Source organism: Pelodiscus sinensis, chromosome 4 (genome assembly GCF_049634645.1).
Source record: "Pelodiscus sinensis isolate JC-2024 chromosome 4, ASM4963464v1, whole genome shotgun sequence".
In the NCBI taxonomy this organism is placed as follows: domain Eukaryota; kingdom Metazoa; phylum Chordata; order Testudines; family Trionychidae; genus Pelodiscus; species Pelodiscus sinensis.
Window position 1 is genome coordinate 5,663,774 of NC_134714.1, and position 26,720 is coordinate 5,690,493.

General features: G+C 41.3%; 2 protein-coding genes across 2 annotated transcripts in view; both read left to right on the forward strand.

Moving 5' to 3' along the window:
- ARF6 (ARF GTPase 6) overlaps positions 1–26,720 on the forward strand; it is a 202,436-nt gene that overhangs the window by 52,093 nt on the left and 123,623 nt on the right. The gene's annotated exons all lie outside the window — the stretch shown is intronic.
- Positions 1–26,720, forward strand: part of KLHDC1 (kelch domain containing 1) — a 51,948-nt gene that overhangs the window by 19,981 nt on the left and 5,247 nt on the right. Inside the window, exons 6-10 of the mRNA XM_075926145.1 lie at positions 5,362–5,445; positions 9,056–9,139; positions 12,477–12,535; positions 22,042–22,154; positions 24,938–25,010. Of these exons, the coding sequence (XP_075782260.1) occupies positions 5,362–5,445; positions 9,056–9,139; positions 12,477–12,535; positions 22,042–22,154; positions 24,938–25,010 (413 nt within the window). The remainder of the gene's footprint in view (positions 1–5,361; positions 5,446–9,055; positions 9,140–12,476; positions 12,536–22,041; positions 22,155–24,937; positions 25,011–26,720) is intronic.

Below are 26,720 nucleotides of genomic sequence, written 5' to 3' on the forward strand. Positions count from 1 at the left end.
ACTTTTTGAAAACTATTCTAATTTTTGTTGTTTGAATTTATAAACAAACTGGATTTACCCTATTTTCACATCTGCTGATTACATTAATCTCAGAAGACATGTAAAATAATCATGTTGTACTGCACCATTTGATATTAGACTGTTTCTTCTTTAGTTTGTTGCTATTCGATTGTATTAGCAGTAGAGGCAGTCCCCGGGTTATGTACAAGATAGGGACTGTAGGTTTGTTCTTAAGTTGAATCTGTATGTAAGTTGGAACTGGCGTCCAGATTCAGCCGCTGCTGAAACTGACCGCCAGTTCTGACTTACATACAGATTCAACTTAAGAACCCCAAGTCAGCTGCTGCTGAAACTGATCAGCAGCTGATTCCAGGAAGCCTGGGGCAGAGCAACTGTGCCTCAGGCTTCCTGTAGTCAGCGCTGGTCAGTTTCAGCAACGGCTGACTTGGGGACGTCTGGGGCAGAGCAGCTGGGGTGCTGCTGGGTTGCTCCAGTAGCACTGCTCCTCGGCGCTACTGGAGCAACCCAGCAGCACCCCAGCTGCTCTGCCCCAGGAGTCCTGATTCAGCCGCTGCTGAAACTGACCAGCAGCGGCTGAATCAGGACGCCTGGGGCAGAGCAGCTGGGGTGCTGCTGGGTTGCTCCAGTAGCGCCGAGGAGCGGTGCTACTGGAGCAACCCAGCAGCACCCCAGCTGCTCTGCCCCAGGGTCCACAACAAAAGCCTGGTCTGCTGGGGGGGGGCACACTAGCTGCGCCCCCCCCAGCAGACCAGGGACACAGGGAGCAAAGCGGCAGCAGGGGTGCCTCGCCTCTGAGGCTTTGCTCTGGCGCCGGACCGCTTTGCTCCTGGTGCCCCTGGTTTGCTGGAGACGGTCCCCAGCAGACCAGGGGCACCGCGAGCAAACCCGCAGCCGCGGCGGGGTCCCCGCGCTTCTGAGGCTTTGCCAGAGCAGGGACCCCGCCGCGGCTGCGGGTTTGCTCGCGGTGCCCCTGGTCTGCTGGGGACGGTCCCCAGCAGACCAGGGGCACCGGGAGCAGCTTTTCTCGCCCCGGAGCTCGAGGTGGCTGACCGCTGCCTGTGAGCTCCGGGGCGAGAGAGCCCCGTTCGTAAGTGCGGATCCAACATAAGTCGGATCCGCGTAAGTCGGGGACTGCCTGTAATACAAAACTGAATCTTGAAAAATCAGTTGTGATTTCAGTTTACAATTTCCTGTGAATATCCAAGGCTGGATTCCCCCAATAGAGTAAGAACAAAGTGCTGTTAAAGTAGAAAAAGTGAAATAGCTCTATTTCAATTAGATGTTTTCACTTACTAAAAGTTCTAGTGTTGAGCTATATGAAGTAATGGCAGGCAGTTATAGCCTCATAGCTTTTTCTGTCCCCAAATATCTCCCCTTAATTTATTATCCAAAGTTAATATCTTTACCACAAGACACCTAGAAGAAGGTACCACCTAGTTTCCCATAGCAAATTATTACAATATCCTTAATTAGAAAATTATTGAGGAGTATGTTTTATTGTTGTTAAATGATTAGGGGTTTGGAACAGGTCCCATGTGAAGAGAGATTAAAGAGACTGGGACTTTTCAGCTTAGAAAAGAGGAGACATGGGAGGGATATGATAGAGGTCTATAAAATCATGTCTGGTGTGGAAAAAGTGAATAAGGAAAAATTATGTACTTGTTCCCATAATATAAGAACATGGGGTCACCAAATTAAATTAATAGGCAGCAGGTTTAAAACAAACAAAAGGAAGTTTTTCTTCACACAGCACATAGACAACCTACGGAACTCCTTGCCAGAAGATGTTGGGAAGACCAGGAATTTAACAGGGTTCAAAAAAGAGCTAGATAAATTCATGGAGGTTAGGTCCATCAATGGCTAATAGCAAGGATGGGTAAGAATGGTGTCCCTAGCCTCTGTTTGTCAGAGGCTGGGACTGTATGACAGGAGAGGGATCACATGATGATTACCTGCTCTCTTCACTCCCTCTGGGGCATCTGGCATTGGCCACTGTTGGAAGACAGAATACTAGGCTAGATGGACCTTTGGTATGACCCAGTATGGCCGTTCTTATATTGTGCATGTTCAGTTGTTATTGCCATTGACGAGAGTTAGATCCATCAAAGAGAGAACAGACCCTTTACATCAAATATTAGTATAAATCTACAAGAAAATGTCATAAAAGAACAGAATAATCAGACACATAAATGATTATGATTTGTTGGGTAAGAGAGTCAATATGGTTTTTGTAAATGGAAATCATGCCTCACCAGTCACAAGAATTCTTTGAGGGGGTCAATATGCATGTGGACATATTATACTTACATTTTCTGAAAATTTGTTTCAAGGGCCCTCAGCAAAGGCTCTTAAGTAAGCTGTCTTGAGATAAGAGGGAAGGTCCTTTTACAGATCAGTAACTGTTTAAAAGACAGGAAACAAAGAGTAGGAATAAGTGGGTCAGTTGTCAGAATTGAGAATGGTAACTAGTGGTATCCCCCAGAGGCCTGTACTGGGACCAGTATTATTCATCATATTCATAAATGATCTGGAAAAAGAGGTAAACAGTCTGGTTGGTGGCAAAATTTGCAGATGATACTGTGATGGGTTATGGTCACAGAAGACCCATTGAGATTGTTCCCCAGGTTGTTGATCATGCCACTGATGCCCACCTTCTTGCTCTCTGGGGCTCACCAACATCCTGTCATGCTATACAGATCCTGGTCTCCCCGAAACAAGGCACAGAGTTGGGGTTACCACCCCTTACAGAGCAATACAGACATTGAACCACCTCAGCTCTGGAAGGACACAATTATAGGGCACAACACCAAGGAAACCAACTCCCCAAAGAAATTAATCTTTCTCTGTGTAAAAGTTTGACATAGTGAAAGCTTGTCAGGTAAGCTCCCTTTATAAATGAAAGAGAGATATGCACCGTGGTTGCTCCCCCCAGATAAAAATTATTTACACTGGGCCTGATAGTAAACAAAAGTGTTTTATTAAGTACAAACAATAGGAGTTAAGTGGTTGTAAGTGAAAACAGACAGATAAAAGTAAGTTACTAAATTAAATTGAATAGAAAACACATATCTCGTTCTAATTCATGAAGAAACTTGTCACAGAAATTCTTACCCTAAACAGCTGTTCTTATTTCAGGTCTTAGTTTCAAACCAGAATCAAAGTCTTTTACTCTGTTTTGAGTATCTAGCCCTTTAAAGTTCTTTGTTTCCTCTTACAGTGTGTCAGGCAGTTTCAAAAGCCAGTTGAAGACAAAGGGCTGATAGCTTTCCGGTATTTAAATAGACTCTCCCCCAGGGTGGGAATCTTTTGTTTGTCATCCCCTTCCCCTGGAAAAATAAGTTTGAAATAGATTCCAGTACCAGGTGGTAAGGTCACCTGTCTTCCTAGAGCCAACTGAAACAAGGCTGTTTACAAGTCGTTGAGTAAAGACATTAGGATTCCTGGGCACCAGTAAAGGCTCATATTAGCATATTTAAAATTATAAACAGATTCATGCTTTATATGTCTAACTTCACATACAAGAACAGTATATGCACAAAAATAGGATATATAAATCCAGGGGATTGTAACAGTAAAATTTCTAGGTTACAAGTGGTATTTTGTTTAAAGCATCTTTGAGTTATGCATTTCATATTCACAAGCTAATTTTCACAAAGAATGGGGAGGAGTCACAGATACAAAATTGCTCAAGATAGTGAAGTCCAAGCAGACTCTGAAGAGTTACAAAACTGGGTGACTAAGTAACAGAATGGCAGATGAAATTCAATGTTGATAAATTAAAAGTAATGCATAATGGAAAACATAATCCCAACTATGCATAAAACATAGAGTCTAAATGAGCTCTTATCACTCAAGAGAGACATCTTGGAGTCATTATGGCTAATTTTCTGAAAACATCCACTCAGTGTGCAACAACAGTTAAAAAAGCTAATTGAATGTTGGGAATCATTAAGAAGGGGATAAATAATACAGAAAATATCATATTGTCTCTATATAAATCCATGGTAAATTCACATCTTGAATACTGTGTGCAGATGTGGTCACCTCACCTCAAAAAAGATATACTGGAATTGGCAACAAAATGTTAGGGGCATGTAACAGTTTCCTATATGAGGATATATGAAGAAGACTGGTACTTTTTCAGCTTGTAAAAGAGACGATTAAGAAGGGGAAATGACAGAGGTCTATAAAATCATGACTGGTGTGGAGAAAATAAGTAAGGAAATGTTATTTACTCCTCATAACACAAGAGCTAGGAGTCATCAAATGAAATTAAGAAGCCGCAGGTTTGAAACAAACAAAACAACTTTTTGAGTTAAAAAAAGAACTTCGGGTTACACCTCTTTAGTCTGGCACCCTCAGGACCTGACTGGTTCTGAACCATGGGATATCAATATTGTCTAGCACAGAGATGGGCAAATACCGGCCTGCAGGCTGGATCCGGTCCACCAGGACCAGCCCCTGGTGGGCCCCTACACAATCATATTTACCTGCTCCTCCATTGGTACAGGGATTGCAGCTCCTGTTGGCCACGGATCTCCGTTCCCAGCCAGTGGGAACTGCAATTGCACATACTTGGGAAGTGCGGGCAAGTATAGTCACAGAGGCCTACTAGGGGCTAACCCTGGAGAACTGCCTCCATTTTATTGCCCACCCCTGGTCTAGCAGCATTACCAACACTTCCACTGCTTACTGGGCTCTTAGAAGACATTTAAGGGTAAATTAGATCTAAATAACAGCATAGAACACCGAGAGCCAGGACTGGTGGCTGTAAACAGACTTTATGGGATCAGGGGATATTTGACCATACCAATGATAAGTGGACATCCAGCTAACTAAAATCATGATGGACCATGGATGCTGTTGGACCAGAGAGTGCTGGACTAGAGAGGTTGAACGTGTAGATGATTTCCTGAAGGATAGCCATGGATAGACCTATTAGCCTGGATGGACAGGGATGGTGTGCCTAGCCTCTGTTTTCCAGAAGCTGGGAATTGATCCATTGATGATTACCTGTTCTGTTCATTCCCTCTGATATATCTGGTATTGGCGACAGTTGGAAGACAGGATACTGTGCTAAATGGACCTTTGGTCTAACCCAGCATGACTGTTCTTAAGGGACCTAAATCCCACTGTCATTCAAAGAGTTCCTAAATGTTAGTCACTTTCTATAAATGTTACCTTCCGTGTATTTTGAAAAATAAGTGCATGCCTGTATTTATTGATTAAAAACAGAAAATTATGTGTCATTTTTCTGCCTAAACCTTTTTGATAAAACAAAAGGATTGATATTAAGTAAATGAAAAAATATAATTTTAGATATTTAACTCTTATTTTTAGGAAGGGCAGATATTTTGGGGATGGCATAACGATGTTCATGCTTTTGATACAAACACACAAACTTGGTTTCAACCAACAATTAGGGTGAGTATTTTTTTAAGCCTTTAATCATTCTGTACATTTTTGTAATTTCTGCCACCTATTGAATAATAACTGTCTTTTAGAGAACTATATAAAGGAGAACTATTTTAAACATGTTTGGCATTTCTCAGGCTCATAACATGTTCTCTCATAACACAAGAGTATGGGAACATAAATGAAAGTAACAAGTGGCAAATTCAAAACTGTTTTTCCACACAAGATGTAATTATACTAAAAGTTAATACTACTCAATGTTGTTGAGGCCAAAAATGTAGTAAAATTCAAAGAGGGATTGGATACAAGAATATCCATTGTTACAGTTATTGATCCTGACAAAGAGTATTGGAAAGGAGAAGAACACTAAAATGTGGGTTTAAACGTGTGGCAGGTAAGGCCCAGCTAGTGAAGGCAAGCCCAAGCCCCACCCCTTCCACATGAAGCCACACTCCTTCCCCCGAAACATGCCCCTTCAACAACTTCCTCCCCAGCCAAGCCCCACCCAAATCCAGCCCTCAAGCCGGATCGTTCCTGGCCACCCAGATGGCTGCTGGGGAGCCGGGCTGGCGTGCTGTGGCACTGGCCCACCCAAGCCACCGATCTACAGAACCACAGACCCCACTCCTCTCGAGTTGCCGGGCTGCTGCGCTGTGGGACCTGGCCCTCCCTGGTTTCTGGGAAGCTGAGCTGCTATGCAGCGGGCCCAGCCTTCCCCAGTGGCTGGCGGTGCCCACACCGTGGTCCCAGCCCTCCCGGGAAGCCACGCAATGTATGCAATTTTGGGAAGGCAGTGCCTTCTTTTGCCTACATTACCCACAATCCATGGGTTTAAACCAGACTAACTATCAAGGACTAGGATCACCGTATATCTAGCTACCTGCATTTTCCTCTGAAGCATCTGGTGTTGGAAAAAGAATGCTGGATAAAATGGATCACAAGGATCCATTAGGATCCAGATGAAAGGACTGTTGCACTCATGTTGCATTCTGTTGACTTCAGTGGGGGATCCAGCAGGCACAGGTACAATCCATGCAGTTCCAATTGCAAAATTGAGTCACTAGTCATTAGTGGGGGTGTTCATGGGTAACTGGTTAAACCGTTACCTGGTAAGCATCACCCTAGAAGCCAGCAGTCCCCGATGGGGGCGGGAAGCCACGGTAGCAGCAGCCCCTGCACAGGGCCAGGAGCAGCTGGGCTGGAGCAGTCCTTGCCTGCAGCAGGGGCTGCTTCTAACCTGACCCCACTAGCCCCTAGCTGACTTCTAGTCCCCTTCCCTTTAATCAGTTAAACGTAGAGTTAGCACTTCGTTTAACCAATTAAACGGGATTTAACATCCCTACTTATTAGTGTAGCCCTTACACCTTTTGATATTCATGAAAAAATATGTTTAATATTGAATGAATAATCTGCAGATGCAGTTGCTATGCTTTATGAACCTGTTGCATCCAGGGTTTAATGCTGAGAAAAGCGAATTCATTTTTACAGTCTGAACAGGAGCAGTAACTGATGTCTTGCATATAAGAAATTCTTGTATATTAATAACGAGAAGTCCTGTGGCACCTTGTAGACTAACAGATTTATTGGAGCATCAGTTTTTGTGGGCAAAGACCCACCTCGTCCAATGCATGTCAAAGACGAAGTGTGTCTTTGCCCATGAAAGCTTATGCTCCAATAAATCTGTTAGTCTATAAGGTGCCCACAGGACTTCTCATCATTTATGCAGATTCAGACTAACATGGCTACCCCTCTGATTCTTGTATATTAATATTGTTCCAATAATGACATATATTCTTAGTGAGCTCTCAATAAAACTGTAATGCAAACATTTTTGTGTATTATAGCATAACGTAGAGCCTCAAAATTCTGGTAAGATTACACAGACTCTATTAAAAACTTAGTGGAAGAACTATAACATAGTAAGTTTGACACTTTCGTGTTTCTTTTATGTGACTGCCTATAGTTTTATAAACTTCTTAAACCAGACATCAAGCAAAGTGTTCTATTAAAAGCTGAAACTTATAGTCTTGCAATCCTTATTTTTTTCTTTATATGCAGAAAACTCCCTATGGCATCAGGTGATTGAATAGTACATACAAAGTTTAAGAGATTTATTTTGGTAAAGCACTGAAACCTATGGATGGTAAACACTCTAGGGCTATGTCTACATAGGAGCATTGTTTTGGAATAACTGACATTGCAAAATAACAAAGTCCGTGTCTACACAACAAGCAGTTATTTCAACATAATGTCAAAATAATGTTGAGATGGAGGACTTCTTACTGCGACTCCTGAAACCCTCATTGTATGAGGAGTAAGGGAAGTCAAAGGAAGAGTGCTCTTTCTCGGACTTCCTGCTGTGTAGATGGTGCCAAAAGCCGCAATAAGCTATTTCAACTTTAGCTATGCAATTGACGTAGCTCAAGTTGCATAGCTTATTTCAGCTTTAGCCCTGCTGTGTAGATGTGCCCTAGAAGAGCCAGGTATTTATTATTGCTACTCAGTATTACATCATGGGAGGACCTTCACAACAGACAAGATATTTAAGCAGAAAAAGGGGAAGCTACAATCTAAAACTTATCCCCAGTAGTTACTAGGAATGTTAAATATTGTGTATTTTTAGTAATGTTGTAGCTGCAACAATTTTTAGCAGTTACATGGTTACTAAAATGCTTACCCCCAGGGATGGTGCCAGCAGCAAGTGCACTCCCCACTGTCAGCCCCACTTCTGGGAGCCCCCTGCTTCCCCACACTGCTGCCTCTGATACAGCAGCAGGTTAAAAATCAGCTCCCTGTGCATACCGGCTCCTGCCTGCCATTCTGTGCTGCTGCCTCTGATACAGAGGCAGCAGTGTGGGGTGGCGGCATCATCTGTCTGCAGTGAACCCGGCCCACCGCAGACAGAGGCTGCTCCGTGGCAGCAGCCCCTGTCCACAGGGGGGCCTGAGCTTCCCACAGACAGAGGCTGTTCTGGCATCTCATGGAGCAGCATCTGTCTGCAGCAAGCCCAGGCCCACTGCGGACAGAGGCTGCTCCAGCATCCCAAGAGAGGGGGGTTCATGCAAACATTATGATTAACCAATAAGCCCAACCTTATCAGTTAATTGTTTAAATGACTATTTGCTAACATCCCTGCTAGTTACCAGAAATCCTGACCATAAACCAACTCTGTAGGTTTAAGAAGTCAAAGTTTTATTAAACCCTCTGCAAAATTCCTGCCCTACTGTTGCTTTCCCGCCCACCCACACAGGTGACCGCATATGGACCTTTGCACTTCTGAAAAATAGGCACTAGAGGACTTTTCCACCAGTATTACTGAAGTTTTATACTGGTAAAACTCTAGAAAGCAGTGGAGTTTCACTGCTGTAAAACTGGAATAAGCATTGGAAATCAGGTGCTGGAATTCAGTTAAGACTGAATTCTACTATAACTATGCCAAGTGTCCTAATGCCTTGGAAGTTTTGGATGTTCCCTCAAATTGTTTTGTACATTTGCAATTTTGCCCTCATATGGGATACATTTCAATCTTATTGCTGCATATCAAGTCTTAGTGACTTGCAGTTAGAATTTTATTGACACTGATTAATGTTCTAAAAATGTCTTATATTGGTATTTTCAGGGTGGAGTTCCACCTCAGCCTCGAGCAGCGCATACATGTGCTGTGCTGGGAAATAAAGGTTATATATTTGGAGGACGAGTGCTGGTTAGTAGTTATTTAATGAATATTTTATTGGCAACAGTATTTTTTTTGCTAATTACTTATGCAAAGCAATGTATTTATGCAGTACCAGAAGAGCCAAAAGTGTCTTTGCTCCTAGCCCATGTGTTCAGGGAGAGAAGTCCCAAGATATCTTTACCTCCTGTCTCTCAAATCTTCTGTGCAATCCTAAAGGTGAAAACACAAATTGCCCAAAAAAGAGCATCAGTAGGCCATGGTCACATACCACTCCACTGGTCTTCAAAGATGGCTAGCCACAGAGGGGAGGCACATCCAGTGAAGCAGCTGTGAGATCAGTCTGACTGTTAGGTCTGCACTACTTCCTGCTTAGAGAGTGGTGGGTAAATGCCACAATTTAGCCCTAACTTATGTTAATTTCTGTTTTAATTGAATATGTTGTCCTTAGCTCATATAAAATATATTTTTTTGTTTTGCATGTTTATTAGTAAATTCCGAGAATTCAAACAAGTAAAGCTATTTTCTATTTGCGTTAAACATCAGAACAAAGCTAGACCTAAAACACCATATGACAATTAGTCAAACAAAAGGGTTTTTTTTAAATCTAAAAAATTGAAACAGTGGTGTTACTTTCAATAATAAGGTGAGAGTCACATATTGGGAGAATAACCCAGTCCATTGACATTGTGCAGATAGCATTGATCATATCTTCAGATGAATCCAGGGCATGAGGCATTTCAAAGATAATGAAAAGATATATATTTGTTATATTATAAGGATAGATATGGTATCCCTAAAATGTTCATAAACCTAATAAAATTTGCAAGCTGTATGTATGTTTCCTTAACACGACTTCTTTGAAAGCAAAACTAACGTATGATTTATGGTAGGTTTCAACCAAGTGATAGGATGTTTGTATTCTGTGCTAAACACAGCTTGAAGGGCTTACATGGTTGAACTACTTTTTTTTCTGTTTCAGTGAACAAAATAATAGCAAGTGGTGCATTTTAATGTTGTGGTTTTCATGTTTTTATGTACCATCCCATCTAATCAAAGAGGAAATATATGATACTACCAACTTCTATCTCCTTTCTTCTCCCTCTCCTCTCCCCAATATAATACATGCCAGGACATTACAGAAAGCAGGAGTCAGTAAGGGCCAGATTTTTAAATTTATTTAAGCTCCTGAAATATGGGCCCAAATGCTTAAATAGATAGTAAGTCAATAGATCTGGCCAAAATGAGGCCAGATATAGAAAAACTAAACTATATGCAGCATGCTAACCATATTGTAACACTTACTACCACTATTCTGGATAATACTTTTAAAAAATAAACCATTAAAACACTACTGAAAGAAGTAGGAAACTGGTCCCATATTGCCAGTCAAATTTGTCTAGGAAGGAGACAAGTGCCAATAGTTCATTTTCAAATAGACTCTTTTTACAAAAGATAAGAAATGCTGATTCTTCAACTAGTACCCCATATGGATTCTCCACTTTAGGTGAGTTTATGTCCCTATGTCCATGATCAGTGATTTTTGGTAGCAGTGCTTATTTGGGCCATACATACTCCACCTCATTCCCCTTTTGGTGACTACATAGCCAATGTTCCCTCTAAGATGCTGGGCAGCAGAGCTTCACAGATGATTAATCAGCCCCACCCAGTCAGTCAGCAAGGAGCCCTGAGCCTCTGACTGGGTGCCGGGTGGGGCTCATTAATCACCTGAGCTTCTGGGGAACACTGTGCAGAGCACTATGTGTCCAAACTGCCTTCAGTTCCTTCTTTCTGTACTGTCCTTGGCCTGAGATAGAGCCCTTTGCAGAGCCTATTTAGTATTGTGGTGTTATTGTTTTAGCGATATAATTAGTTAGAACTATGCTTTTCCCTCATTTCTTTCCTTCTTGTTAAAAATATTTATCATTCTTCCTCATGCCACATGGAAATAAAAGGGAAGCAAGGCTCCACAGGCTAGACTTAGATGCCAGAATTATTCCTGTCTGTTACTGCAAGATGAAAAGATTCAGATATGTCTAAACAAAGACTCAAAATGGATTTCTGGTTGCATTCACCTTTGCTATAATCAATATGATTTGCAAACCACCACCATCATCACCCCCAGAACTCGAACACATTTCACCAGATCCATTTCCATCTCTATAGCTTTCCTGAAAAATGTACCAATCACAGAGATTTGTAAAGCAACCACCTGAGTATCAGCCCATACATTCACCGAACATTGTGAAATTGTCCAGGACTCAACATCGGATGTTCTCTTAGGCTATGTCTAGACTGCAAGCCTCTTTCGAAAGAGGCTTTTTCGAAAGATACTTTCGAAAGAGCCCCTTTCGAAAGAGAGCGTCTAGACTGCACGCGGAACTTTCGAAAGAGCAAGCCGCTTTTTCGAAAGAAAGCACCCAGTGAGTCTGGATGCTCTCTTTCGAAGAAGCCCTATTTACATTCAAGAACGCCTTCTTTCGAAAGAAGCACTTTCGAAAGAAGGCGTTCTTCCTCGTGAAATGAGGTTTACCGCCGTCGAAAGAAAAGCCGCGTTCTTTCGATTTAATTTCGAAAGAACGCGGCTGCAGTCTAGACGCAGATGAAGTTTTTTCGGAAAAAGGCTACTTTTCCCGAAAAAACCCCTGAGTCTGGACACAGCCTTAGGGACATGCATCTGACGAAGTGGGTCTTTGCCCACGAAAGCTTATGCTCCTACACTTCAGTTAGTCTATAAGGTGCCACAGGACTCCTCGGGTCTCCTCATCGCTCTTAGGGACTGGCTGTCTTAGCTTAACTCACAAATCCAACTGTGAAGACCTTCCAATGAGGGACACTACTCTCCAGTCACCCAAAGTAAAGCACCCATACGGGACGCTACTTGAAGAAGAAAAGGGTATTCACCCTGTGCAGTTACTGAGGTTCTTCAAGATGTGTCAGTCTGTGGGTGATCCAGTATTTGCCCTCCTCCCCATTACTTCAGAATTCAGACATGAATACTGTAGTAGAGAAGAAACTGAAAGTGGTTTGGCTGCATAGCACCGTGTAGCTTCCAAAAGCAGCACAAGATGGGGGGTGCATGTGTGGTCCTAATGGGCACTGCTACTGAAAATCTCCAGTCACTAGTGCAGGGAAGCAGACTCCATCTGTCTCAAAGAACTTTCATTACTGCACAGGATGAGTAACTCTGTCTTCTGATCTGGAGAATTTTCAGACTATTGGGCTGAACTACTTGAATACAAATTTCTTTTAATATAATATTACTAAACTATATAGTATCTATGAAGCTCTCTAATACTCTATTTTATCATATGCCTAATTTAAAACCACCTGTTTTAAGGAATTTTTGTTTGTTGTTTTATTTTAGCAAACTAGAATGAATGATTTGCACTGTCTGAATTTAGACACTTGGGTTTGGTCTGGAAGGTAAGTCTGGCCATGTGCCACTTAGTTATTATAGATAACAGATTAGAACTATTTAACAATATTTTTAATGCTATGACAGTAGCTTTTCTGGGAAGAAAATAGGAGTTTTGAATTATTTCAACAGCTGTTACACTATTATGTCAGTTTAATTTAATTTAATTTAATTTGTAATGGCTACTAAACTGTTCTCTATTTTGCTCCAAGGACCACTATTGGGCAAATTTTCAGTACAGCATATAGTGATTTAGTTGTCTCGTTTTCAGACATAGGTAAATTACCACTGATTATACCTAAATTTTACTTTCATTAAGTCTTTTTAATATTACAGTCCCTATAGATCTTATGTCCTATAGATGAGGCTCTTTATAGTCTAGATTGAGGAAAGGTTTCAATGTATATTAAGACAAACATTTAAAAAAAATAAAGTAGAATTTAAAGGGGAAGAATATTTGTTAAATATTTACTTTATGATAAAGTTTTTCAAATTAACACAGGTATTTGTTTGCTACCTATTATTATGCTTGGTAGGGAGCACTGATGAAAGAATCCACTGAGAATAGGAGTCATTGTTTATATATTGTTTTTCATGTAGCTGTTGTAGACAAATAGGAACTGATGTTTGATAGCCGTTGTTTCTGTTCTTTCCTAATTTGCCCAACTGTCATTTCATTGGGAATAAAACTTCTTCGAGTGTGTGTCCGTGTGGATCCCACGCTAAGTGCACACGTGTCTTTTGCAAAGGATTAGAATCTTTGAACATAGTGTCCTTTCAGCCAATCTTGCACCTGTATAGTCTTATGCCCATCACTGCTGTCCAAGTGAAGAGTGGCCCTGATTACCCCTCAATTCCTTCTTGTTGTTTGTTGCAGCAAGACTGCAGTGTCTGCTGCTACCACTTAGTGGAAATTTCTTCTCCTTTGATATTTCTCATCTTGTTAGTCAGGGTTAATTTCTCAATCAAATCTTCTTTTTTCTTTAATGTTTTAGAACATTTAATTTTTCTCTGATGCTTTGCACTACTATTGTAACCTACAGTGGCAGATTCTAAGCCTTTAGGCTTCTTGTGATGGATACATTTCTCTTACAGACAGCTGTTACTGCTGCCTTTTTTGTCTTGTCAAGGATCACGTGACAGACTGTTTGCCATTATTTTTTTACCAGAACAAAGAAATCCAGGGATGCATGATGAACATTATATCTTCTTGAGAACTAAGGGAGAGAAATTTCAAACCTTGAAAAAAATGGCAACCTCTAAAATCAGAGTAGTCGCTTCTAAGTCCCAGCTAGCCAGTGCCCTTGTTAGCTGGTATGTAACACCTAACATCTGAAAAAAGGGGGTCTTCATCCTATCCTAGATCTGAGAAGAATGAGCAAATATGTACACCATCTAAGATTCAAAATGATAACAATTTGTCTCCATAATCCATTCTCTTCAGGCTAGAGACTGGTTTGTGGCTCGTGGCCTTCAAAACATGTGTGATCCATCCAGTCCAGAGGAATTATCTTTGGTAATCAGTAGGGCCCTGTCATGACCAGTATTAGATTGTACCATTTAACCTGTTCACAGCACTGAGAGTCTTCACAAAATGCCTACTGTTGTGGTGGCCTGTCTGAAGAGACAAGCCATTCACATCTATCTATATCTAGGTTATATGGAAATAGTGTCTTAAGTGGATTGTCCCCTTTAGAAGGGAACAGGCCCATCCACTTGGGCCTGCTAAATTGCCTTTTAATGGGACTGAAGAGAATATGCTTGACATATATAAAGGGTCAGACAGCAATCTGGAAGAGGGCACGAGAAGGTGAAATTAATTTGGTGGAAGGTCTCAAGAGAGAGCAAGCTGCTGGAATTCCCCCCGAAAGCAGTTGGAGGAAGAGACCTGGTAAAAGCACAAGCTTAGGAGAGCAACAGAGGAAGTTTTCCCACTTACCACTTTTAAGCCAAGGGAGAAGAAAGATCCTGGTAAGTAATCATGTGGGCTGATGTTCCAGACAAGGAACAGGGAGCTGGGAAGAACCTAGGAAAACTTAAGATCTTAAGAGTCAAGAAAGTTCAGAACCAGGAGAGCAGTGGGGGGAAGTTTTCCTGCTGACATCTTTGAGTTTGTCTCCTTCAGGGAGAAGAAGGCCCAAAAGAATAATTTTGATCTGTGGGAGAACCCAGGAGGGACTAAGAATATAAGCCCAGAAAGGATGGACCTTGGTTACTTTTGCATTTTTGTTAAACAGAAGGCCAGCAGACTCGGTTTTGCACTTTTCATCTGGGGTTTGAGTTTGGCTAGGGTGCACAAGAGAGAAGTCTTGGAATCTACCATTCTGATTTTAAAAGGGAGACTGAAGAGCCTAGTTTTTGCATTATGATGATGGAGTATACTTTGCGAGTTTATATTGAAATAAATTTTGTTAATAAATTAGCCTATTCCAAGGGCATTATTGAACAAAAAAAGGAATACTGAGGCTGTAGTACCTGTAGCCATGAGGGAACACTCCAGGAGGTTCTGCCTTGTTACACATACCTTTCTGAGGACAGATTTTACGCTCTCTAGAGCAGTGTTTCTGAAAGTGTACCACAGAAACACTTTCGGAAACACTTTAACTGGCCGCCCTGGTTTGTTTATGTACTGGCACCACAGCCACAGAGCCTCGCGGCTCCCATTGGCTCTGTTTCGTTCTTTGCAGCCAAGAGCAGCCATGGGAAGTGGTGACCCAGCCCACGCCGCTTTCCGCAGCTCCCCTTGGCTGCAGAAGATGAAACTGAGCCAATGGGAACCGCGAGGCTCCATGGCCACGGCGCCGGTACATAAACAAACCAGGGCAGCCAGTTAAAGTGTTTCTGAAAGTGTTTCCGTGGTACACTTTCAGAAACACTGCTCTAGATGATGATCACCAGCATCAAAATGAATCCATCAGACACAATAAGAACCTGCCTCAGACTTCTAAGTTACATATTAGTATGCATGTGGCCACATGTAATACAAGGCTAGCTATGGTTCGTGTTTCATTACCTGGATCGTCGCTGGATCATCAAATGAGCCTGCATATTGTGATTCTCCACTTACATTGTGTCATTACTGAATTGTTTTTCTGACCCCAAAATGCTCAGAGTGGTGTCCCCTTCTCCACACCACCTCCTTTAAAGACACTGATACAGATCCATCAGGAATGGATAGGGGCACATCTCTGGATGGCCTCCAAATACAAGGAATTTGGATCCAAAAGAAATGATCTTTCTCATAAATAACAAGCAATCAGATTAACTTGCAGAGCTGTTATACTTGTTTTAAAGAAGGATCTCTCAGACAACATATCTGAAATGTTCTTGCATAAATAATCAAGTATGTTCTTGCTCACCAGCCTTTGCCAGGACAGAATCAAGTTGTGGATATGGTGTCAAAAATATGGGATATAACCCCAATAACTCTCCATCTGAAAGGAACCAACAATGATTTAGCAGACTTCATAAGTAGAGTTATCTGTCATGAACCCCCAGAGTTGCCGACCCTGCCTAATTTTCCATAATTTCCTGATTTTTATATGTAATTACAAAATTACTAATTCACACACATTATACGCTTATACCCTCACAAATACCTGTTTGTCACTCTTAACCACTCAAAGAGTACGTCTAGACTACAGGGTTTTGTCGACAGAAGTTTTGTCGACAGATACTGTCGACAAAGCTTCTGTCGACAAAGAGCGTCTAGACTACATCCAGTTCTGTCGACAAAACAAGCCGCTTTGTCGACATAACAGTGTGGACACAAAGGACAGTGTAGATGCAATAATGCCTTCTATTGACAGAACTCTGTCAACAAAAGGCATTATTCCTCGTAGAATGAGGTTTACATATGTCGACAAAACTGCTGAGTTTTGTCAACGTTATGTCGACATAACTCGAAGGCAGTGTGGACGCAGGTATAGTTTTGTCGACAAAAGTCCACTTTTGTCGACAAAACCCTGTAGTCTAGACACACCCAAAGTGAAAATTATTTTCAGTTTGGGCAACCCAGCACCTGATGTATTGGAGGCACCTGTAGCTAAAATCTTGGATTATATTCTGCATTTGAAACACTATGTACATTGATTCCATTCCATTAAGATCCACCTTACAATGATTTTGTCATGCCATCCAGTCACGTTTACCTCACAGCATCCAGATTTTTAAAGAGGTTTCTCTATACTTACCTGCCAGTAAAGGAACCTCTTCTGGAATAGGATATTGTCCTTTCAAGACTCAGGGAGCTCCCCTTTGAGCCTATCTTAAACTGCTCTTAATAGCACCTTACTCTTAAGATGGCCTTTTTGGTGACCATTATGTCAGCAAACTCCAAGCTCTAACAGCTGATGCTCCTTACACGATGTTCGACTTATGGTTATTAAACCCTAATCCCTGGAGTTGGCAGCAAAATCAGATGCCAAGTTTGATAGGGCACTGTTTATTCGTGGCAGTTATGACTCTTCAGTCCCACCTTGCAGATGGGGCATTGCTTATCAGTCCGTAGAGTGGATTCATACTCAGAGAAGCAAAAATATGGTTCATTATCTGGTAATTGTGACTATTCTTATAGCAGATGCAGATATGTATTCCACTAAGATGTGTGCACACAGAAGAAAGTAGTTGGATGTGGGTTCAGCCAGTATACGCACTGTCCTCCAAGAACCCATTTTGACTCCTTGGTCCAAAGCACTGTTTCAGTCATTGCTCTTCTCTCCTCATTCCCCTTTCCCCACACATGCACACACTTTGGGGACAGGCTATCCCACTGTCCCAATGCTTGGACCTTGATCACCACAGTTAGATCCTAGGCATCTTCAGATCAGGTTATTTTATTCTGACATCAATATTATGACATTTTTAGGTGAACTAAGACCGTTGCTATGCTAATATAGCACAGTACTTCTCAATCATAAAATCATAGCGGATTAGGGTAGGAGGTAATCTAATCCAACCCCCTGCTCAAAGCAGGACCAACTCCAACTAACAAAGTGCTATAGGACTGGGGTTCTCAACTTTTTTCTTCTCGAGGGTCTTGCCCTGCCTCAACATCCTATAACCTCTCCAGAGAACACTTGTGCCATAACAACTGTTTTTCTGCATGTAAAAGCCAGCATCTGTGTTTGGGGTATCAAGCAGAGCAACTGCTGGGGGCCCTGTGAAAAAAACATTGTTCAGGCTTTAGCTTCAGCATCAGATGGTAGGGTTCAGGGCTTCAACTCCAGAGATAACGTCAGCTTTCTTCCCTGGGTCCCAACAAGTCTAATGCGGGCCCTGCTTGGCACACCCTCTGAAGCTCGCTCATGGGCTCAGGAGATCCGGGACCCCTCATTGAGAATCACTGCTATAGCACAATACTAGCTGTAACTTATGCCCATGACTTGTGCTCCTCCATGTGGAACGGTGTACAACTGCAAAAGGCAAAATCTGTTATTTGCTCTGTAATTCAGCTCAGGCGATTTCACACTATTGGGTGAAGAAGCTGAATTCCATATCACAACTTGCACATGAACATAATTATAAAGCTCCAAAGAACTTCCCAATCTGAAATTCTAGACAACATAGAAAAATGAAAATGCATGCAAGCAAGCTGAATTTAAAGAAAAGCTAATAAAAACCTAAAAATGTTCCTCAGTTTTAGATGTACAATACAGACACTTACAACAATCAGCAAAGAATTATGCTGACGTGTGATTTAATCTTACTAATCTGATTTCAAGTATCACTTCACAGTCAGAATAAATGATGACTAAGGCTACGTTTAAGTGACATAGCTTCTACTTCTGGCACTTCCTGGTACTCATATTCAAGGGAGGGATAAGACCCTTCCTTGACCTTTGCAGCCCCAACAAATATATCAGATATGTGAGGATCCTAATGGTCAGTCTGTTGACTCCGTCTGTAGTTGCCGAATGTCTGATTTGTTGTTCTGGGCCTTCAGGATGCATACTTTCATGTGGTGCTTTGCCAAGCCACAGAAAATTCTTTTGATTTGTTATGGAAGAATGCCACTTTCAGGTCATACTGTTTCCATTTGGCTTCTCTTCTGCCTTCCAGGTTTTAATAAAATACTGTGGTGTATCTCAGGAAGAAAGGAATTCACATTTACCCCTATTTAGACAACTGATTATTGAGGGGCACATCTAGAGAGGAAATTCTTGATTGCATTGGCATCACAATGCTTAACCATCTGGATCTCAGTCTAAACACTGGGGAGTCAACCGTGGCTCCCGCTCAAAGATTGATTTATTGGAGCCCTGTTAAATTTCATAATATTGAATGCATTTCTTCCAATCAACTATGTTCAGACTGTTCACCCCCTCGGCCTTAGTCTGCAGACTCTGTCTTCTGTGACAGTTCCAGGGTGTCTGAGGTTCTTAGGCCATATGTTCATTTGAATGCAGCTGGTCCAGTTTGCAAGGTTGTGCCTTCACCCCCTTCAAATGTGGCTCAAGATGACTTACCGTCCTACTCTTCACCCTCTCGACAAACTGGTTCATCAGTCTCCTCTGGACTTCTTGCAGCAGTGGATGCATCTGGAGAATATCTGGCAACATGTTTCCTCTGTCTGGTCCTCATCAACCAGGTCATTTTTTACTGATGCCTCCTTGATGAGTTGGGGAGTGGGGGCACTTATTGTGGTGTCACTGAAAATGCAGAGAGTGTAGTAGGAGCAGAAGGCTTTACTCCATATCAATGTGCTGGAGCTTTAGGCTATCTACAATGCATGTCATGCTTTTCAGGGCCATATCAGAGACTCAGTAGTTCACATACTTACCAACAATACCACCGTAATGGGAAGCACACTCCAGATTGCTCTGGCTAGAGACAGTCAGACGCTGGCAATTCTGCATTGCAGTGACCATTACTCTGATAGCTATTCACTTATTCAAGGTTCATAATAATCTCATAGCTCATCTCAGCAGATATTTTTCCTTGAGTCACAAATTGTTCCTAAAGAAAAGTGTCTTGTGGGTCATCTTCACAGCTTGGAGCATCCTGATGATGGACCTGTTCGCTACAAGGGACAAAGGAAAATGCCTATTATGCTGTCAACGTAACAGGGACCTGAGTCTACATTCTCTGTCCAATGCATTCCACCTCAGCTGGCAGTTGGCTCTCCTCCGTGCCTTTCTTCTGATTTCAGTCATCCCTCAGGTCATCCTTGGATCCTTCCATTCACTCCCCGTATTTCACAGTGTAACTGCTGCATGGCTGAATAAGAAGGAAGAGCTGTCTTCAGTGGCTGTCCAACAAGGCTTTCTTAACAACAGAAAGCCTTCCATCATCATGACCCAATTTAACAAAATGGAAGTGATTTTCAATGTGGTCATTAGTCCATAGAATCCAACTAACACTCTTCTCTATTCAGTACATTTTGGAGTACTGTTGCACCTTCAGGTGTTGGGGCTTGTGTTCACTTCACTGGAAGTGCATCTGGCAGCATTATTGGCACTTCAGTCCTCTCCCCTAATGCCAGGAAGATAAGTCTTCTCCAGTGCCATGGTAGCAAGGTTCTTAAAAAGATCTCCTTTATCTACATTTCATGGTCTGAGAGCTTGTTCCTGTGTGGGGCTTTAACTCAATCCTAACAGTCTAATCTCTTTCTGCTTTTGTGTCAGAAAACTGCATTCCTGGTAGTGATAACATCCACAAGGAGAGTGTGTGATTTGCAAGCTCTCGTGGCAGAGCCTCTTTATGCACAAGTCTCCAAAACAAAGTGTCTTTACGACTGCATCCACAACTTGTGCCTAAAATGGTTTCCCGGTTTCATGTGAACCAGATGGTACTTGTATTCTTTCCTAAGCCATGTTCATCTCTGGAGGAGCAGTCTCTGTACCTTAGAAGTCAGGCAATGTCTGGACAGGACTAAATTGTTTGCTTCATTTGTGTCCTATGCAGATCACAGGAAGGGTCAAATGGTCTTTTCATAGATAATGTCTAAATGGATATCATGCTGCATCAAGAGTGCATATGAAATAGCTCTGGCTAAGTTCCCTAAATGAGTCCAATCTCATTTTATGAGGGTGCAAGCAATGTCCATAGCATTCCTCAGTGACATTTCTGTATTGGACATTTGCCAAGCTTCTACATGGTCATTGATGCATGCATTCATGAACCATTATACCATAACTGTATCTTCTAGGGTGGATGCAGTCTTTAGTGGAGTGGTCCTACAGTCTTTGGTTAGGTAGGCTCTGAGCTTGATGTTTTAGGGAGGTACTGCTTATGAATCACCTAAATAGAATACACATCTGCATCTGCTCAAAGAAGAAGTAGTAACTGGTTCTTCAAGATGTCATGCAGTCATACATTCTACTACCTACCCTCCATCCCATCTACATCAGAGTCTCAGTCCTGGGTGTTCAGTGCGAAGGAACGGAGAGAGGATTGGGGCAGCACAACCTTATGTAAGCATTGGAGGGACTATGGCAAAAAAGTCATGAGTGCCCCCCCATGGATTCCAGAGGCAAATTTCTCTGACTCTGATGTGCTGAGCATGCACACATCTAAATGGAATACATGTTTGCATCATAAATTGAAGAACCACAGTTCCAGTAAGTAATTTTTTTTTCTCTGAGATGTCAGCTGGGGGATCTCATGACCTGCCCTCCATCCTCACTTTCCTTAGTGAGGAAACTAAGGAATGGTTGCGGCCACTCTGCCTTTTATGCCCTAGGGTGGGGAAGTATGAGGATATGCATAGCACAACGGACACTGAAATTCAGAGATTCCTATCTAACATGCATGAGGCACATGCACATCTAGAATCTGATCTACACGGACAACATGTTGAAGAACACGATTAATATAAAGTAAGTAACCGTTTTTCCAATAAATATCACGGATTTTGTTCTGTGATTCTCTCAGGTCTTGCAAACTAAGCATCAGGTTTTGGGAGAGTCCCCAGAAGCACCTAGCTTTTGCAGGAAATAGTTAAGTGACTCCTGTGTCCTGCCATTTGATTAGAGGGTATTGTGCCTGTAGAAGTGTGGTATCTTGGGAATAAGAAGTAAAGCCAAGGTTCCAGCCATTTGTAGTCATTAAAGATCTATTTCTTTTCTCAGCATCATGAGAATTATAACTCTGCTATCCTGGTTACATTTTAGCTTGAGTAACTGCAGCCTATGTACTTAAATATTTGGTTTCAGTTGGACATATTGTTCCTCACTTTTCATCCTAAAGTTATTCTTGTATGTTAAATAATCACTTCAGTGGTTTTAAAAAGCAGTCCCTGTGTTTCATACATAAGTTTAAGATTTATAAAGTATCTTGGGGGATGGAAACTTGCTATGTGATTATAAGATCTTTGTCATAAGTGCTGCTTTCAAAGAGCAGCTGTTACAAGGAATTTCTTGTTTCAGTTTTGGACATCTGTGTTACTTAGAATAGCTGAGGACTGCTCTACTGTAGCCTGTTCATCTTGTTCTAGAAAATGATGAACTACCACTCCAGTTCAGTTTAGATATTCTTCTTAACTTGGTCTTTTCTTATTTTTTGTTTTACCAAGAATTCATAGTAGTGGAGAGAAACCAAAAGATCGATCGTGGCACACTTTGACTCCTATAGCAGATGATAAACTTTTCCTGTTTGGTGGACTAAGTTCAGATAATGTTCCTCTAAGTAAGTAAGTCAAAGGTTACAGAATCCATCATACATGTTAGTGCTAACCTAGATAATATATACATTCAACTTCATCGTGAAGATGTTTTGGTCCAGGTGTGAATGTTTACTCAGACACTTTTTATTATTGTTTTTTGTACAATAAGTAGATGAGCTGAACAAACTCCCTTCACCAAACAGCTTACTCTCTAAACAAAGTCCAGAGGTTCACTCACACCAGTCTAAATCGGGAATAACTGCTTCAAAGACAATAGTCACAAATGTAAAGGCTCCAACAGACCACAGAAACACAATCCTATCTGATACATGTAGAATAGTGATAGAAATGTAGCCGTGTTAGTCTGGGGTAGCTGAAGCAAAATGCAGGACAATGTAACACTTTAAAGACTAACAAGATGGTTTATTAGATGATGAGCTTTCGTGGGCCAGACCCACTTCCTCAGATCAAATAGTGGAAGAAAATAGTCACAACCATATATACCAAAGGATACAATTAAAAAAAAGTGAACACATATGAAAAGGACAAATCACATTTCAGAACAGGAGGGGGATGCGGGGGGGGGGGGGGGGGAGGAAGGAAGGTAAGTGTCTGTGAATTGATGATATTAGAGGTGGGGAGAGTGGGACGTCTGTGAGCTAATGGTATTTGGGGTGATAATTGGGGAAGCTATCTTGGTAATGGGTAAGGTAGTTTGAGTGTTTGTTCATTCCTTCCCGGAGAGTGTCGAATTGTAACATACTGGAACAGGACACTAAACTCCAAGAAGCTCTGGGAGACAGACCCATAGTCTCCTATAGACCACCACCTAACCTCAAGATGATTCTTACCAACAACCACAGGACATACCACACTAATACCAACCCTGGTACTTTCCCTTGCAACAAACCCCGTTGCCAGCTTTGTCCACATATTCACTCTGCTGACACCATTATTGGGCCTAACCAAGTGAGTTATAAGATCAAGAATACATATTCCTGCGCCTCCAGAAATATAATCTATGCTATCATGTGCCAAAAGTGTCCGTCTGCTATGTACATTGGACAAACGTCTCAGACACTTCGCCAAAGAATCAATGCCCACAAAACAGACATTATACAGGATCACACAGAAAAAACAGTTGCTTGCCATTTCAAACAGAAAGGACACTGTCTCAATGACCTGCTCACCTGCATCCTACTTCAGAAGACATTCAAATCTGCACTTGAAAGAGAATCCTCTGAACTGGCATTCATGCTAAAATTCCACACTCTCCGGGGAGGCCTGAACAAAGACTCCAGCTATCTTACCCATTACAAAGATAGCTTCCCTAATTATCACCTCTAACACTATTAACTCACAGACATCTACTCTTCCCCACCTCTAATATCATTAACTCACAGGCATTCACCTTCCTTTCCTCCCCCCCTGCATTCCCCTTCTGTTCTGAAATGTGATTTGTCCTTTTCATATGTGTTCACTTTTTTTTAATTGTATCCTTTGGTATATATGGCTGTGACTATTTTCTTCCACTATTTGATCTGAGGAAGTGGGTCTGGCCCATGAAAGCTCATCATCTAATAAACCATCTTGTTAGTCTTTAAAGTGCTACATAGTCCTGTATTTTGTTTCAAGTAATAAATGGTTATTACAAGGAGAAAAATTGTTCTTGTTAACTTCTGAGACGAGGACAATGAAGCAGCAGTGGGCTTAAATTGCAGCACAGATGGCATAGTTGGATATTAGGAAAAGCTGTCAGTCAGGGTAGTTAAGGAATTTTGTTGCATTAAGGTATAAAACGATCATTTTTATATTTAATTTTGGAATTCATGCTTGTAGTCCAGGGGTGGGCAAAAGCCATTCAGCGGGCCGGTTCTGGCTTTGTTCCAGCCCATGCAGCTGTTCTAGGCCCCACCCCATAGTGCATTGCCTGGGAGCCAATGTGCGAGCCCTTTGAACTGCTTCTATTTAAAGGGCTTGCACCGTCCCCGTGGCTGGCCGGCAACAGCCCCAGGGAAGGTGTGAGCCATTTAAATAGAATCAGTTGAAAGGACTCATGTGTCCCTGGCTCCTAGGCAACGCACTAGCAGCGAAGCCAGGAGCAGCAAGCCCTTTTAATAGGAGAAATTGAAAGGGCTCTCAGCTCCCATCCCCAGCTAATGTGATGCCTGGGAGCCACAGGGGAGGCGCAAGCCCTTTCAACTACTGCTATTAAAAGGCTCTGCCTGAGGCCCTTCTGGGGTGGCCCGCAACCACTTCAAAAAATTTTGAAGTGGCCCCCGCTCAGAAATGATTGCCTACCCCTGTTGTAGTCTGTGTCACTCTTGCTTTTGTTGCATGGAAATATCTACTATGCAAAATTAAGGCCTTAAATCCTTCTTCACTGTCTGGCACCTTGGAGTTCAAGCAGAAAGGAGACTTGGAAGAAGGAGGAGGAGAAACAACAAAAGAAAATGAGAGAATATTGTGGGAATACTGTTAGATTTGTAGAGTCCCAGGGACACAGCAGGCTCTCATTGTGATGAATATAGTCCTTTCATTTCAAAATAGTCTCTGATTTGACTTGTATATTTTATATTGTGTTTTTAACTCCAGATTTCAGTGTAGCTAACTTTTTCTTCTGAGACAAAAAAGAGCTCACGAATTAAGTCACAAAGATTCTGAAATTATGGTAATTAATTCATGAACATTTTAGTCATTCTTTGGATGCTAGGCATTACAGATGGGAGAGCTCTTTATATAAACAAAAGGTAATATCTTATTCCCCAAGAATAAATTCTAAAATACATATTCTTCTTTTTTGCAGGTGATGGTTGGATTCACAGTGTCACAACAAATGGATGGAAACAACTTACCCACTTACCTAAGAGTAGACCTAGGTATAAAAAAAAAATCAGCATTTGCTGAATTTTTTGAATATTTTCAAATATTAAATAAGGCATTAAATCAACATCTGCCTTTAAAATAATGTATTTAGCAAAACTTTTTACAAAATGAGTTCAGCATAATTGAATTGAATAGCTTGCTTTATTAAGTAATTTTATTTTTTTTTCATTATTAGGTTATAGTCTTTTTATTTTCAAGATTTATTATTTAAAATGCAAACACTTTTACTAATTAACAGAAGTATACAAATACACAAACCATGCAACTTTATTATTTTTAGAAGAGACAGAACCAGGGAAATGATGTTGTACTCTTTTAGGATTCAAAGGGAATTTTAAATAATAGTTCTTTCTGTTTTTTCTCCTAAACAGAAATAGCTAATGACACTTATTGTTTTGCATAAATTATTTTTAATACAAAACAAGAGTGCTTGGATTTAAATTGCCGTATTTTGAAATACTATAATGTTTCTTAAGTGGATTCAGTTACTGATCAAAAGGAGCCCATTTCAGATATCCAGTGTCTGCCTCTTTCAGATTTGCAAATGTAGACTTTTTTCAGAGCTTCTGTAGAAAAAAAAACATAATTTCAAGGAAATCAGAGCCAAGGAAATGTGTGATTCTTTCCATGTCTGACTGAAGTCTGGACATGGAAGTTATACAGACTTCCACTGAAAATAACTACTTCAGGATAAACTTTTTTTTACTTTTACCAACATTTTTAGTATTCCCTATATTTAGAAACCAGAATACTGTATAAATGCCAGTGTTTTAAAGGACTTTATATATTCACTAGGGTGTTTCCTGGTTTCTTTCTGAATGATTTACGACCCCAATATCTCTGATGTATTTAATTAAATTATAATATGATTGTTACATCAGATATGGTTGAAATTTAGGAAAACACCTTTATGCCTAAGTATTATTAATAATCGTTTGACAGCATTTTCCATCTATAGACCTGAAAATGCTTTATGCAGGAAGATAAGTATCATTATCCATGTTTTATTGATAAGAAAATTGAGGCACAGGGAGATGGAATAACTTGTCCTGGGTAACACAGCAAGTTAGCAGCAGAGTCAGAATTAAAACAGTTGTCTTCTAACTCCCAGTACAGTTCCCTCTCTACATTGCCTCTCATAATGTAGTTGCTGGAGTACACTGCCTTCCATAGAGTAATCAAGCTGTAGATGAATGTCCAGAGTCAGGACAGGTGGGCAGGCCAAAAGGTGCAGTCACCTCTCTAGACTACAAATTAGAATGGTACCTGTGGCCCCTGGACACAAGTTCTTGACCAATGGATTGATATGAATCTGATGCAGAACTACTGAAATCAATGTAAGATTTTCTGTTGACTTGAGTGGGCTTTGCATCAGGCCATATAAACACAGATCTACTGGCTTCTAATCTGGCCCACACTGGAAATCCCTGTACATGCTGACCTATTTGGATTTGGTGCAGAGCACATTTTCAGTATCTTTACCCGTACCCTATTTCCTCATATATGCATAGGGTTATTGCAGGGCCTTCAGAACACAGAATGCATTATGCAGGCCTTCTGAGGTGGGATGAATTTGAGAACAGAATCTTAAAATGTGTTGGGGGGGGAAATGTACACATATATATATGTGTGTGTATGTATATATGTAGCTTGTATCACATGCATAAGTTCTTTAATGTATTTTCTTGAATTTCATACAAAAC